A 15008-nucleotide genomic window follows, 5' to 3' on the forward strand; every position below is an offset into this window, starting at 1 on the left:
GAAGCATAAGTTTAAACACACACACACACACACACTCACATTATATATATATATTATATATATATTAATCATACACCGACCTTAAAAAGGGATAAACTGATATTTTTAGTTTTGGATAATAAACATTTTTTTATTAATGTTATATTATGTTACAGTTAAATAACAGCACCGTTATTAATAAGTTCTTTATTTACAGTGCTTGCGCAAGCGTCCATTTCCGGGAAGCTTTCTACACCAATACGGCTTCACCATTTAAATCACGTGATCTTTGAATTCTGCTTGAGGACGAAATTTGAATTGAGTTCAACTGTGTTTAGAATGTGTTTGTTTTTGCGGTGAACTAAAAAAAAAAAACAAGATCCAACTTTGCGCCGTGAATTTGAAACACAGACAACGGTAAGATTTCGTTGTTTATTATTTTAACGCAACATCCATCGCTATGCTGAGAGAATTAACGTTATATGTTCAGTCTGTTAGCTAGCTTTCTGTTCATCACGCTAATCGAAGCTTAGCTAAATCTTTGCTAACTCAGAATAAACCTTTATATGAACATGTTCAGTACTCAGTATTTCTGTATTATTCTGAAACAGTAACCATTGATATTTCTGAGTCGTTTAATCTAGTTAACGCTGATGTTATTGACTTTCAGGACTTTTCTCTGTTGATGATGTCTTCGATAGCCGGTGATGGTAACTCATATATAACAAATATGTGCATTCTGTTTCAATAAAATAAACAGTTCACATATCATAAAGCATAATTATTTGATTTGATGTCTTTATTTTAATTCAGCGATGTTTTATTTCTATAGATTTTTGCTCATTGGCTGAAGAGAAGTTTGATTTTGAAGTTTCACTGTCACCAGCAAGGTGTGTTGCCATTTGGTCTTTTAGTGGTTTATTACATTTTTGTAATATAATGTATGTTCTTTTCATTTAGCGGTGTATAACAAATTGACAGAATTGGCTTATCATCATTTTAGACAGCGAAACTAACTGTACTGAAATATCTAGGGAAGCACAGATCTGACTTTTCTGAGTAAATGCAAATAGTGAGGTGCATCACTCTGTTTGGTGTTTCGAAGACATTAGAAGCACAATGGTGGAAATTTCTGAAATATATATATATATGTGTATACTTTCAGTTCTAAAGGAGATGATGATGCTGAAGACGAAGTATTCTTGGGCCCTGTCACACAGAAGGAGAGATGTATTTCCCATGAAATTGTGACCCAAACAAAAGAGAGTATTAGCAGCGGGCCATCTTTAGGTGAGGAGCCCAGCTGGAGCCCTCTGCTTGAGGAGAACTTTGATGAAATTCGCAAAGAAGCTCATCTTTTGGCTAGCCACCTCGAGAGAACCCTTTCTGAGCCTGTTGCCAAGGACCATACAGCTGCTTCCAGTTTGTCTGAAGATGCAGAAAAGTTTGAGATGGACTCCATGGCCAAACTCAACATGTTCAAGTCAGCTGATGTACTTAGTCCCATTAAGAGAGAAACATTTTGTGTCCAGGACAGCCCCATGAAACTGCTTCCACCTGCCATCCAGAAACGACTGCAGAAGTCTAGCAATATATCAGGAGGCAAACCACGTCTCAGCACCTCCAGCCCAGTGAGAACTACTGACACTCTACCTAAACTGGCTCCAAGAGGGAAAAGTCTTTTGTACAGTGGAGGAGTGCTACCTAACAAACCCACAGCCATGGGGAACCCTCGACTTTCCTCAGGTGCTCGACCAGCACTTCCTAGCAGAAATCGGCTTCCTCCACCCAACAAAGTAGGCCAGTTTTCTGTTCAAAATACAAATTCATAGAATTATAAACAAAAAAATTTTAATTTCTATATACAGTGTACTAACTGATATTGATGGATCACATTTAGGGAGAGTAATTAGTATAGTTTTTTTGTTTTTTTGGTGTGTGCTTTATATTAAATTTTCTTTCTTACTGTGTTAGAGTTGTTTTGGCCTAAAACGGAGTCCTGGTAGTAGAGACTTAAGCAGAACCGGCTCTGCTGAAGACCTGCTTTCTGATACAACTAGTATAGCCTCTGATGTGAGTGATTCTTCTTTCAACACCAGTCTTCCACTAAAGAGAGGCCTTCCAGCCCCCAGCAAGGTAAAACATATTCATTCATTCATTCATTCATTCATTCATTCATCTTCTACCGCTTATCCGAACTACCTCGGGTCACGGGGAGCCTGTGCCTATCTCAGGCGTCATCGGGCATCAAGGCAGGATACACCCTGGACGGAGTGCCAACCCATCGCAGGGCACACACACTCTCAATCACACACTAGTGACAATTTTCCAGAGATGCCAATCAACCTACCATGCATGTCTTTGGACCGGGGGAGGAAACCGGAGTACCCTGAGGAAACCCCCGAGGCACGGGGAGAACATGCAAACTCCACACACACAAGGCGGAGGCGGGAATCGAACCCCCAACCCTGGAGGTGTGAGGCGAACGTGCTAACCACTAAGCCACCGTGCCCCTAAAACATATTCATTATATAAATAAATTACTATTGATGTTAAATGCCAAATAGATTATTAGCAGATAAAGTGTTCTTTATAGATAAAATTCTTGCTATTTCTTAAGTAAATTTTCTTGTTTTTTCAGACTGAATTAAGAGGCGGTGCAACTTTTTGTAAAGTTCCAACACTACCAAACAGGAGAGTGATGGACCGAAGCCGAAATACCTCTTCGTCCTCCTCTTCTGTGTCTAGTATCAATTCAAGCCTGTCTGTGTCTCCAACTGGTAAATGTGAGTCTTAATGGCAGAAATGACATTTGCTGTTTTAGACCTGAACAATAATAATGATGTAATTTTAACAACACTGTCATGCAGTTTGTATCTCTACATTCATCTGTATACATTTTTAACACCACTTAAAATAAAGCTACTTAATTTTGCCACCATTATTGTAGTGAATTTAAAACACATTTTAAGTAGTCACAAGGGTTTAAGATACAGAGATATTTTGAGTCACAGTGGCAGTGTTCTGCATTTAGTTTTTGATATTTAAAATGCAAATATTTTGCTACACTAGCAAGACATTGTGTCTACCAGTGTAGCCTACCAGTCACATCATCATTAGGTCTACACATAAATTGTGCTTATTTTACTAAAAACATAGCTGTACCATTTCTAGTGAATATTACTTAAATTGGAGTTTGGTTGCTTAAAAGGTATAATACAACAGTAGATCAAAGAGTTTTGTTTTTTTTAATGGCCTGTCTAATTTTAATGCTTCGGAACTACACAAGGGAATAAGTTTAATATTATACTAATAATCTCCATGCAGGCAAACTGAATTCCTCCCTGAACACCAGTATGAATAGCATCAGTGGCCGCATTTCCAGTAGTGGCAGCCGGCTTCCCAGTTCTACCCGCAAGTCAGGAATAATCTGCAAATCTCTGGAATCCTCTTCAGGAAGAACAGCATCCTTCCCCACACAGGGAAGGAAATGTTCTGAGCCTGTCCCTAGACCAGTCAAGGCCACCCCTTTGAAGAGAACAGAGACTGGACCTTGTCTTCAGCACCACACACCAGCTAAAATGACACTAGAGAGGACCACCTCCGTACCCAGCATATCAACACTTGCTGCTAAAACTGGAAGCACTGTTAAGGTGAACTCCAACTTGAAATCTTTTGTGGCACCGACTCCAACAAACTCTCTGAAAGGAGTACGAAGATCCGAAGGTAAGAAACTTTGTGTCCTCACACTTAAATTTGAGACTCAAAGCTGTTTATATTAACCATATGTCTTATGTGATCATATGAACTAGTTACATCACCTGATGTTCCTCGAATTATGAAACCAAAAAGACTGATCTCCGCTTGCAGTGTGGACAGGTAGTGCAGCATCCTGATATTCTGCTACATAACTAAATACCTGAACTTGAGATCCTGAGATTGAGGATGAAGTGCATACTTGCATGGGTCATAGTTCCATATAAGTCATTGTTCATAATTTCTATTTAGTGCTCCACAGAGGCTCGCTCTTCCTACACCTCATGGCCTCCAGACAATTTCAAGTGCAACTGAGAAGCCGTTGCAGTCCAAACTGCGACGCCCATCTGCTCTACCTACACCTGTGAGCCGCAGAGTGTCTGGCATCCCAATGCTGACACCAAAAAGTGTGCCTCGTCTCAACAAAGCATCTCATACTCCTGAGCCACAGACACCAGATTCCAGCTCAGGGATTAGTCATTCTAGGTAACTTGATTTTATGTCTTTAAGAATTTTGCTGCCAATGAAAATTTTATGTTGCCTTTGAGACGGCAACATAACTTGTATGTTTATAAGTTATAGTTGTAGACGTTGGTTTGTACCCTTTTTGCAAGGTAGATAAGCTTTGTTTATGTATACTTATTTATATTGATTTTTTTTATAATACCTCACAGTTACCTGTTTCATATTTATGAGCACTCTAAGAAACCAGAAGTTACAAAACATGTGTCTTCTGACTGATCTCAGTTAAATTTCTGTGTGTTTTGGTGCATCATAGGATTCATTTAAGGATAAATCTCATGCTGCCATAAACTGTGGCACATCACCAGATTCTTAAAAATAAAAAAACCCTGAACAGAGTTTAAGGTTGATGGTATCCTAAGGTTGTAACACAGTAAACCGGTGTTATTGTATTCATCGACTGAGACTTAAAAACGCTTTTGTTTGTCGTTCTGGATAATGTCGTTTACAAACCGTAAATGTAATTGTATATATTGTCAGGGAGGTTGCCAGATTGATCAGTATGTGGCAGTTTCAACACAGGACGCTGCTGTTGTCCATATAATTACATCTTTAGTTCATTAATGAAATATTTATCTAGATTTCTAAATCTAGATTTGAAGAAATTGTTAATTTGCATTATCAATACTGTTTTGTAACATTGCTCACATGACTGACTCACCATAGATGTCAACTTTCTTTTAGCCCAGGTCATCACAGTGAGCAGCAGCAAGTAGTCGAGCAGGTAGTGCCAAAGGACGACTCATCTGCTCCATCTGAGTTTAAGCCTTGCTCCCTGGTCTTTACTCTAGAGGATGATGGTGACAAACCCACTGCTTGTCAACCTGCAGCAGTGAAGTCTTCCAAACCATCCCCAGATGAACTGGAGCCTCATTTGCCCAACCCAGAATGTCCATCTATTACAAAGTCAGAGGAAACGCTGCACAATCATCAGTTAAGGAAGAAAGAAACACTGCAGGTCAGTTGGAAGGTGTGTGTTTGCGGGGAGGAGGTTGAGTTAATTGTATGACAGCATATTTGTATCTGACCATTAAGGTTGACTCTTCCTCCACTCAGAGATTTGAGACAGTGCATATGTAAAGTTAAGACGATATACCTGACCGATATTTACATTTTGTTGTCTTATCCTCATGGAGCTAGAGGAAATGGGATTTTTCACCTTTTAACTGATTACAGTGACTACACCATTGTTTCTTGTAATTAAAAGCATTACAGCTGTGGCCAACAGTTTTCACACACACACATTAATTTTCACAACGTCTGCTGCCACAGTTTTTATAATGGCAATTTGCTTATATTCTAGAATGTTATGAAGAGTGATCAGATGAATTGCAATTAATTACAAAGTCCCTCTTTGCCACTTAACTGAATTCTATAGAAACAATTCCAATGCATTTCAGCCCTGCTACAAAAGGACCAGCTGACGTCATTCATGTCAGTGATTCTCTCATTAACGCAGGTGAATGTTGACAAAGACAAGGTTGGAGATCATGCTGATTGTTAGAATAACCGACTGGAATGTTAAAGGATTTTAATCGTTCCTCTGTTAACCATCGTTACCTGTAAACACATGGAGTTATCATTGTTTGCACAAAAAAGGATTCACATTCAAGGATATTGCTGCTAGTAAAATTGCACCTAAATCAACCATTTATTGGATAATCAAGAACTTCATGGAGAGAGGTTCAATTGTAGGCTTCAGGGTGCTCAAGAAAGTCCAGCAAGCACCAGAACTGTCTCTTAAATTTGTGGGATTGTGGCACCACCTTTAAAGAGTTTGCTCAGTCATAGCAGCAGGCAGGTGTGAGCACATCTGCATGCGCAATGAGGTGAAGAATTTCAGAGGATGGTGTCAAGAAGGGCAGCAAAGAAGGAAAAACATCAAGGATGGACTGATATTCTGCAAATGGTACAGGGATTGAACTGCTGAGGACTGGGGTTTTAGTCATTTTCTCTGATGATTCCCCATTTCTGATTATTTGGGACATCTGCAAAAAACCTCATCCAGAGAAGAAATTTTGAGCACTACCATCAGTCCTGTGTCATGACAACATTAAAGCATTTTGAGACCGTTCATGTGTGGGGTTTCTTATCAGCTTCGGGAGTGGGCTCACTCACAATTTTGCCAAAGAACACAGCCGCAAATACCTCTGAGAGTAACTTCTCCCAACTGTCCAAGAACAATTTGTTGACAAACAATGCCTTTTCCAGCATAATTGAGCACAGTGGCAAAAGGCGAAAGTGATCACTAAATGGCACAGGGAATAAATCCGTAATTTTGTGTCCATGGCCAGGAAACTCCTCAGACTTTAATCCCATTGGGCACTCGTGTTCAATCCTCAAGAGACCGTTGGATTCTGACAAACTCCAAGCCTTGCTTATGCAAGAATGGATTGCCATCAGTGAGAAGTTGATCAGCAGCATGTCAGGGTGAATTGCAGAGGTCTTGAAAAGAAGGGCCAAAACTTGACAAATATTGACTCTTTGCATAAACGTAATGTAATTGTAAACTAGATTTGTAAAGTTCGTCGCGACAAACTTTGATGTTGGCTTTCACGATGAAAGTATTTGCAAAGGCCGGTGCTTTTTGGAGGCAAGTGGACATAAGGGTTAGTGTTACTTTTGGAGGCAAGTGGACAGAAAGCTAGGGTGCCAAAACATTTGGAGGTAAGTGGAGACAAGCATGTGACGTCATCCGAATACTCCTGAGGAAGTTCCCCTCATTGGACTGAGTGTTTTGATGTCACATGTTCATGTTGTGCAAAAAATTTTATTTTCACGTGACATTACATGACGTCAAGTGACGTCATCAAAATACCCGCGAGACAGTTCCCCTCATTGTGCTGTGTTTTGATATGTCACATGTCCATGTTGTAAAAAGGTTTTTGATTTTGCATATTTTGGGGGCGGGGCTGCGGGACAACCGAAAGGCCAGTCGGTACACCAATTTAAAATTCTACAAAGCCAACATAATAAAAGCCTTTGACATTTATGAAAAATGAATTCTTGTAATTATACTTCAGTATACTATAGTAGCATCTCTCAAAAAGAACTAAAAACACTGCATTAGCAGACTGTAAAAATTAATATTTGTGTCATTCTGAAAACTTTGGGCCACGGCTATACACAGTAAGACTATAGTAAAATATACTGCTTTTCCAGAATAATACGCAAACATCTTTATGAACCAACAAATGTTTTACAATAGTAAAATATGTAATGGCAGCATGACATTCTGCTAATATTGAATGACCAAGAACTGAAGTAAAATGGGCTTCTGTCTGGCATGTTATATATGACTATATGACTTGTGTTGTGGGTCTATTTTTTTTCTCAGTCAATGCTCGTGGATGCACCTGCTCCTGTTGTTATGAAGCCTGAAGAGAAGGTACTCATTGACCTTTCCAATACCCCTGACTTGGTCAAAACCATACCCAGTAAGGCTTTTGGTGGACAGGTAAGAGATCAACTAAATGTCTTCAGTTTCATTTAGTGATGTTTTTCTCACAGCATTGTCTGAGTTTTTATAAGCCATGGAATGTATCACGGACTTGATGATTTTTTTTTTTTTTTATTTCTGTTGCATTTCCCAGCTGATTGATTTGAGCTCACCTCTTATAAAATGGAGTCCGGATGGAAAGAAGGAGAACCCTGTGAAAGAGGCTCCTCCACTCATTAACTTATCCTTCTGAAGAACCTGCATTGCCAAGTGAACAAATCTGAGAAAAATAAAACTGCATCTACAGAAAATGTCATATAAAAATGATGTGAGCTACTACGATTCAGATAATGTCCATTTTATTCATGCGGTTGATTGTATGAGCTGTGATTTTTATTATTTTTTTTTAAATCATGCTGGAACTTGTTATTGTTGCTGTTTAGAGTAATTTACATTTGAATGTTTGTCTTTGTTGGTCTGTTTTTTCCTGTAAGGTACAAATAAAATATCTAAACTATAAGTGCAGTGAGTTTTTGCACTCGACATGTACTAGCACAGAAATGCACCGCTGGCCAGGTACGGTCCTGAGCTCAAGTTGCTCTATGGGGTGGATTTAATTCACTCTGTCTGCCTGACCTAGGCTCTCCAGTTTTCTCCCAAAATATGCAACAGAAATATGCGTGTTTTTGCAAACTGTCTGGAAGTAGACTGACCTGTTTTCACCTTCTCACCTAGATCCACAGTTACTGGTGATATCTAACACAATGACAAAAGTTTGGTTCTCGAAGTGGCCCTTGGGGAGCAAGTGAAGATGTTGTTAATGTTTTAAATAACAACCCTTATAATTTAGTATTTATTTGATTTAATTATTAAACCATTTAACTAATAAGTTGAATCCAAACCCAATCCCCATCTGCATCATGTTGAATTGAGTTGAATCATGTGAAGTCATAAACAAACGTCATCTCCAGTCCTGCAGGGGGCGCTATATTTGCGTAATATTACTTTTTACAGACCATCTGCACGGAGAATAAATGAATAAAGGCAAAAAGTAAACATGTCGGTTTTGTCTAACAGTTATTAGTAACACTAATGTGTCTCTTTCTGGAAGATATAATCCGCTTTATAGTGTGACTGTTAGCCATGAGAACCCTCGTGCTGGACAATGGTGCTTATACAGCTAAGATTGGCTACAGCCATGAGAAAGTCAGGTGTGTTGTTTTTATCATCGCGTTGTACTTTAAAGCAAGTAAACAGTTTTTCTACTGGGTTTATAATAAAGTATGTGTTTCCTTCCTCAGTGTTATTCCTAACTGTCAGTTCCGATCCAAGTCTCTGAGGCTAAAAACCTTCACAGCAAATCAACTGGATGAAATCAAAGACCCTTCTGGGCTCTTTTATATTCTTCCGTTTCAAAAGGTAATGTTTTGATTAGAAATAATGACACTTTTTAAAAGCATTTTAAGCAAATGTGTGCTTTTCAAAACCCACCTTTTGTTTATTTTAGGGTTATCTCGTAAACTGGGATGTGCAACGGAAAGTGTGGGATCAGTTGTTTGGAAAAGAAATGTTCAAGGTATTTAAAGACAAAAATTATACTTCAATATTAAATGTTCTGGGAGCTGATGAGAAAACATCCTTGTTAGCTGTGAAATATTCCAATCTTCAAGTGGTGCATGGACAAAATGATTAAATATTAAGTAATAATAATTGTAGATTTTAAAAACCCTACAGTTCCTGATGAATAATTATACTGTTTTTAATTATAGTATTAATTATAGTATTAAATATACTCTTGGGGGCACGGTGGCTTAGTGGTTAGCACGTTCGCCTCACACCTCCAGGCTCGGGGTTCGATTCCCGCCTCCACCTTGTGTGTGTGGAGTTTGCATGTTCTCCCCCGTGCCTCGGGGGTTTCCTTCGGGTACTCCGGTTTCCTCCCCCGGTCCAAAGACATGCATGGTAGGTTGATTGGCATCTCTGGAAAATTGTCCCTAGTGTGTGATTGCGTGAGTGAATGAGAGTGTGTGTGCCCTGCGATGGGTTGGCACTCCGTCCAGGGTGTATCCTGCCTTGATGCCCGATGACGCCTGAGATAGGCACAGGCTCCCTGTGACCCGAGGTAGTTCGGATAAGCGGTAGAAAATGAATGAATGAATATACTCTTCTTCCTTTGTACTGTACCTCATACTGTCTCCATTCATTTGTTAAGTGAAGTGAAGTGACGTGACATACAGCTAAGTATGGTGACCCATACTCAGAATTCATTCTCTGCATTTAACACATCCAAAGTGCACACACACAGCAGTGAACACACAGCACACACACACCGTGAACACACACACCCGGCGCAGTGGGCAGCCATTTATGCTGCGCCACCCAGGGAGCAGTTGGGGGGGTTCGGTGCCTTGCTCATTGGCACCTCAGCCATGGTATTGCCGGCCCGAGACTCAAACCCACAACCTTAGGGTTAGGAGTCAAACTCTCTAACCATTAGGCCACGACTTCCCCGTTATTTGTCATGCTGTTACCACAACTACTGGCCCGGAAAATATCTTTCTTTGTGATGTTTTCTCGTTTACTCCACCGCTATGTGTTGATTAAGTAAGAAAAAGGCTTCTCTGTTGTAGAAAGGACATCATTTATATTTGCACTATTTACTGTAGAGTGTCAGCCAAATGAGGATGGTTCCTCTCAAGGTTTCTTCCTAATATCATCTCAGGGAGTTTTTCCTTGCCGCTGTCACCTCCAGCTTGAGACAATGGGAAATTGTTAAAAGTGCTATACAAATAAATTGAATTGAAATATATCTGTACTACATCTCTGTAGTAAAATATTGTGAAAGGGTGATTCAGGTCAGACCTTTTTTTATTTAGTGCATCGCAAGCTGTTCTGCACGTATGCAATTTATTTGCAGTGATTTTACTATGATTTTTTTGCAGGTGGACTTTGCTGATACCAACATTATTATAACTGAGCCGTACTTCAACTTCGCCTCGATTCAGGAATCCATGAATGAAATTTTGTTTGAGGAGTACCAGTTTCAATCAGTTCTCCGAGTCAATGGTGAGTTTAAAGTGTGGGATTGTAAATATAATTTTAAACACTAAACTGATACTCCAGCATTATCGTTTAAAAAGAGCATAATTTAGACATTGAATATCAACAGGATGATCACATCATGGCTAACAGATGGATAGTGTTAGTGTAGCTTCTAGCTATCTGTGGTCAGCACAGTTTACTATACCTTGTAGGTAAATGGATTCTATAAAGATTGAATTAAGATGTTTAATATAAGATTATTATTATTATTATTATTATTATTATTATTATTATTATTTTGCTACAGTGCACTCATGCCTAGTTTAACCTATTTTTATTTGTATTTATTTTTTTGCACAATTACATGTGAAGTATTTATATATTTACTTCTGCCTTTTTAATTTCTTTAATCACCAATCAGCTTCTGTATTCTTACTGATTGGCAGACTAAATAAATTGGTATTGTATGTAATACTGAAAGTGGGGCTAGCTCTCTAATTGCTGTTCACATTTCTTGCGTACAAAAATAATCTCAGGTATACATGATTCATTTTGAGATTGGTCATGTCAAAGATTAATAACCAACACTGGTGCTACAGCCAACAACCTGATAACTTTCCCTATAAGCCTAACACTCTACATAATGTGCCATGTCTCAGCTGGATCTTTGAGTGCGCACAAACACTTCAATGAGTACAGTTCGGAGTTGTGTTGCATCGTAGTGGATAGTGGCTTCTCCTTCACACACATTGCCCCTTATTGTAGAGGAAGGAAGATGAAGGATGGCATATGCAGGTCAGTTGATTATATGATTCATACTAAGAATTTTTAAGGTAAAATCTGTTTGGATATGTTGTTCACGATTTGCTTTTGGTTCCACAGAATAAATGTAGGTGGAAAACTACTCACCAACCACTTAAAAGAGATCATTTCCTACAGGTAAGGATATGGTGATGATCACAATGTGTATATATATTAATATATATAAAGTATTGTGTTACCAGACTGAATAAATAAGCATTTTGTTGATCATCATATAGTATTTACAACTTTACTACAAAAATGTATGTATGTATGTATATACATATATTTTCACATATGTTTTCATATATTTTATATAGTTTATACTTTTACCTCCTTTTGATTTAATTTTTATCCTTAATTCCATTCCTTTTTATGCTTGAATACCGCACAGACGTAAAAAGCATTGCACTGCATGTCGTACTCTGTATGTATGTGTATGTGACAAATAAAATTTGAAACTGTTCTTAGAATATCATTACAATACCTTAATATTCAGTGATGTAAGATATAAATACAAGAAATGCACAATACAGAAAATGGGACAACTGTGCAGTGACAGTGACCATATATATAAAATAACAACTAAATGTAACCAATCAAAACAGCTTATTACTCTGTAGCCATATCATGATTGTAAATAGGCTGCAGCTATAGGTGGTAAATATTGTTAATATATTCCTTGTGACTCTACATGTGACCTTGGGCCATGGTTTTTCATTTCTTTTAAAGGCAGTTACATGTGATGGATGAGACATATGTGATTAATCAAGTGAAGGAAGACGTGTGCTATGTCTCACAGGACTTTTACAAAGACATGCAGATTGCTCAGTAAGCTTGAGTGTTTTTTATTATTATTATTTTTGTCTAATGTTTGAAACTACATATCTGTGCTTATGCATTCTGGAACCTACCAAGCATTGGCATTTATTTTTTGTAGGTTGAAAGGAGAGGAAAATCTGGTAATGAGAGACTATGTGCTACCTGATTTTAGTTCCATCAAAAAGGGCTTCTGTAAGGTATGAAATTCCATCCAAATGTATGTGCTTTTCCTTTTAGACATTAGGCTACTGGATGGTTTTGTATTGTTGTACATGTTAATTATCCAAATAGATCTGAAACTGCTTTTTAACTTAGTTTTGGAAGGCAATAAGATTACGTTTTTATGCATTACAGCCTCGAGAAGAAATGAATTTCACAGGGAAGTATAAAACTGGAGAGCAGATGCTGCGCCTCACAAACGAGAGATTTGCTGTTCCAGAGATGCTTTTCCACCCATCAGATATCGGCATCCAGGAAATGGGCATACCAGAAGCAATAGTCCACTCCATCAGCAAAATGCCAGAAGGTAGGGTAGGCTTGTGTTACTTAACACCATTGTGTGATATTAGATTATAGAATTTCTAACAATATAACACATTCCAATCATGTCTCAATAATAATATATTCATGATTTCCAATAAGTACATGTTTGCCTGTGCCCGATTTGTTATTTTGTTAATGAGGAACCCAAAGTTATTTTCAGGAGTCACTGAAATATCTTGCATCATCCACTCCAAACACATGACATTTGTTTACTCTAAATTGTCTCTTAACATTTCTGACACTTAGACAACTTGCATAATTTTGGGTGTCATGAATAAAAGTAGCCCTGCATGATTCACAGGGCCCAAAGTAAGAAGGGGAGCCTGAAATACAGTGTGTATAAACATTATAAGCATTTAAAACATAGTAAAATATAGTGGGAAAAAAATATGTTGAGTTGAAAAAGCAAAGTTAACATAGAGGCGCAGTTTCTAGGCTTACAAGAACATCATGTTTTGGCGAATAATATGGGATATAGTATAAAAATTATTTGCACATGCACCAGACCCCCATATTTGTTTTTCTTCATTTCAGAAATGCAACCTCACTTCTTCAAGAACATTGTCCTAACGGGTGGCAACACCTTGTTCTCAGGCTTCAGAGATCGGGTGTACAAAGAAGTTCGCGCACTCGCACCTAGCGAATTTGATGTTTCTGTAATACAGCCACAAAAGTAAGTGTGCATTGCAGTGGATTATACCGAGATCCATTTGAAATATTCATCGTCTTCAGCTTGAAATTTGTCTTCTGTTTCCAGTCCAATCTGCTATCCTTGGACAGGAGGAAAGCTACTAGCAGAAAACCCAGACTTTGAGGACATGGTGGTAACACGGGAGGATTATGAAGAAAATGGACATTATGTATGTGAGGAGAAGTTTGACATTTAATCTGGGAAAAGCAATTATTTATCCTCCATGTGTTTTTTCATATGCCATGTCATCTCATTTTTTTTGTGTATTGTAATTATTTTTACATCATTTTTATACAGTGTTGGAAATAAACTTGACTTGACTTCAAGGCTTGTTTGATGGAAATGTGTAGAATAAAAAATGCTAATGGTGGATGTGGTGGTGGTGATGATGATGAGGATAATGATGTGGACTAAAATTTGTAAAATATTTCTACAGAGAAATATTGTTCTTGTTGTTATAATTATTGTTATTATTATTATTTTGCCACTTATAATGAGTATTAATTTTGGAACCACAAACTAAACTACAACTTTATAAAGATTGCAGCAGCAGCGTGTAACACCGTATTCGCCTGGGTTGCCATATCTGTTACACTAAGGTAACCATGGTAATTTTTACATTTATTGCCATTGTGTTAAATTACTGTTATAAATGCTTACAGTATATATTTACAGGTTATGTATGGTTATATTAGAATACACACACACACACACACACACACACACACACACACAATATAGCTCGTGTTGTGAGCGTGATTCAAACAGATAAAACGGGATAACAAAGCACCTGGCAAGTAGACAGCTAACTGGTGCAGGCGGGAACACACTTTCCACACAGAACAAGCTGAGGTAAAAAGCTGAGGTACAATCTGCTGTAAGTGCTGTGTAAGTTAGGGAGCTGAAAATAATTGTGATTATTTTATTTGAATCGTATTTATATATAGCTGAAATCTCAGTAGTTTATGTAATACACAAAATATTATTCTAACAAATACACGCCATTTAGCTGGTGTTTAGCATCGAGCTAACGTGAGTGGGAAATGTTTCATTTCTCACTAATGAATCAGTACAATAACTGATAATACACTAAATTTACTGTATGAATATATATGTGTGTGTGTGTGTATATACACATTTTTTAACATTTTACTGTCTTAACAATGGGTCAACAGTCACGGCCTTATTTTAAAACCTTGTATTTCTATAATGTCCACGGAAATGGATATAAAATAATAGTTAGATCAAGGATGTTCCCCCCCAAAAAACTCAGCTATAAGTGCATTTCTAACTTTAGTTTAAGGCAGAAAGTTAAACCGCAATAATTTAAAGCATGGGGTAAGGGTCAGATTTTGCTGTTAGCGCCTAAAAAATAGCAGATTCAAGAGATGTTCAATATAATTTTCATGATAA

General features: G+C 37.9%; 2 protein-coding genes across 5 annotated transcripts; both read left to right on the forward strand.

Moving 5' to 3' along the window:
• The first annotated feature begins 274 nt into the window (after nt 1-274).
• Nucleotides 275-8098, forward strand: gtse1 (G-2 and S-phase expressed 1). Of its 4 annotated transcripts, none has more exons than XM_060885883.1 (12): nt 275-396; nt 650-683; nt 812-869; nt 1145-1775; nt 1954-2115; nt 2621-2765; nt 3307-3705; nt 3792-3858; nt 3988-4221; nt 4942-5227; nt 7595-7714; nt 7851-8094. In XM_060885883.1, the coding sequence occupies exons 2-12, from the start codon at nt 665-667 to the stop codon at nt 7947-7949; spliced, it is 2220 nt and encodes a 739-aa protein (XP_060741866.1). In that variant the 5' UTR covers nt 275-396; nt 650-664; the 3' UTR covers nt 7950-8094. The 4 variants fall into 4 exon arrangements, with proteins under 4 accessions (XP_060741866.1, XP_060741867.1, XP_060741865.1 ...); XM_060885884.1 differs by having other exon boundaries at nt 276-396; nt 650-689; nt 2621-2759; nt 7851-8098; XM_060885882.1 differs by having other exon boundaries at nt 279-396; nt 650-689; nt 7851-8093.
• A 618-nt stretch (nt 8099-8716) lies between these two features.
• On the forward strand, nt 8717-13886 carry actr6 (actin related protein 6). The gene is made up of 11 exons (XM_060884993.1): nt 8717-8907; nt 8998-9115; nt 9204-9272; nt 10639-10762; nt 11398-11533; nt 11621-11677; nt 12272-12370; nt 12480-12558; nt 12716-12887; nt 13439-13577; nt 13662-13886. Exons 1-11 carry the CDS (start codon nt 8840-8842, stop codon nt 13789-13791), a joined length of 1191 nt encoding a protein of 396 aa, XP_060740976.1. The 5' UTR covers nt 8717-8839; the 3' UTR covers nt 13792-13886.
• Nucleotides 13887-15008: the final 1122 nt, after the last annotated feature.

This window comes from Tachysurus vachellii, chromosome 13, assembly GCF_030014155.1.
Source record: "Tachysurus vachellii isolate PV-2020 chromosome 13, HZAU_Pvac_v1, whole genome shotgun sequence".
In the NCBI taxonomy this organism is placed as follows: Eukaryota; Metazoa; Chordata; class Actinopteri; order Siluriformes; family Bagridae; genus Tachysurus; species Tachysurus vachellii.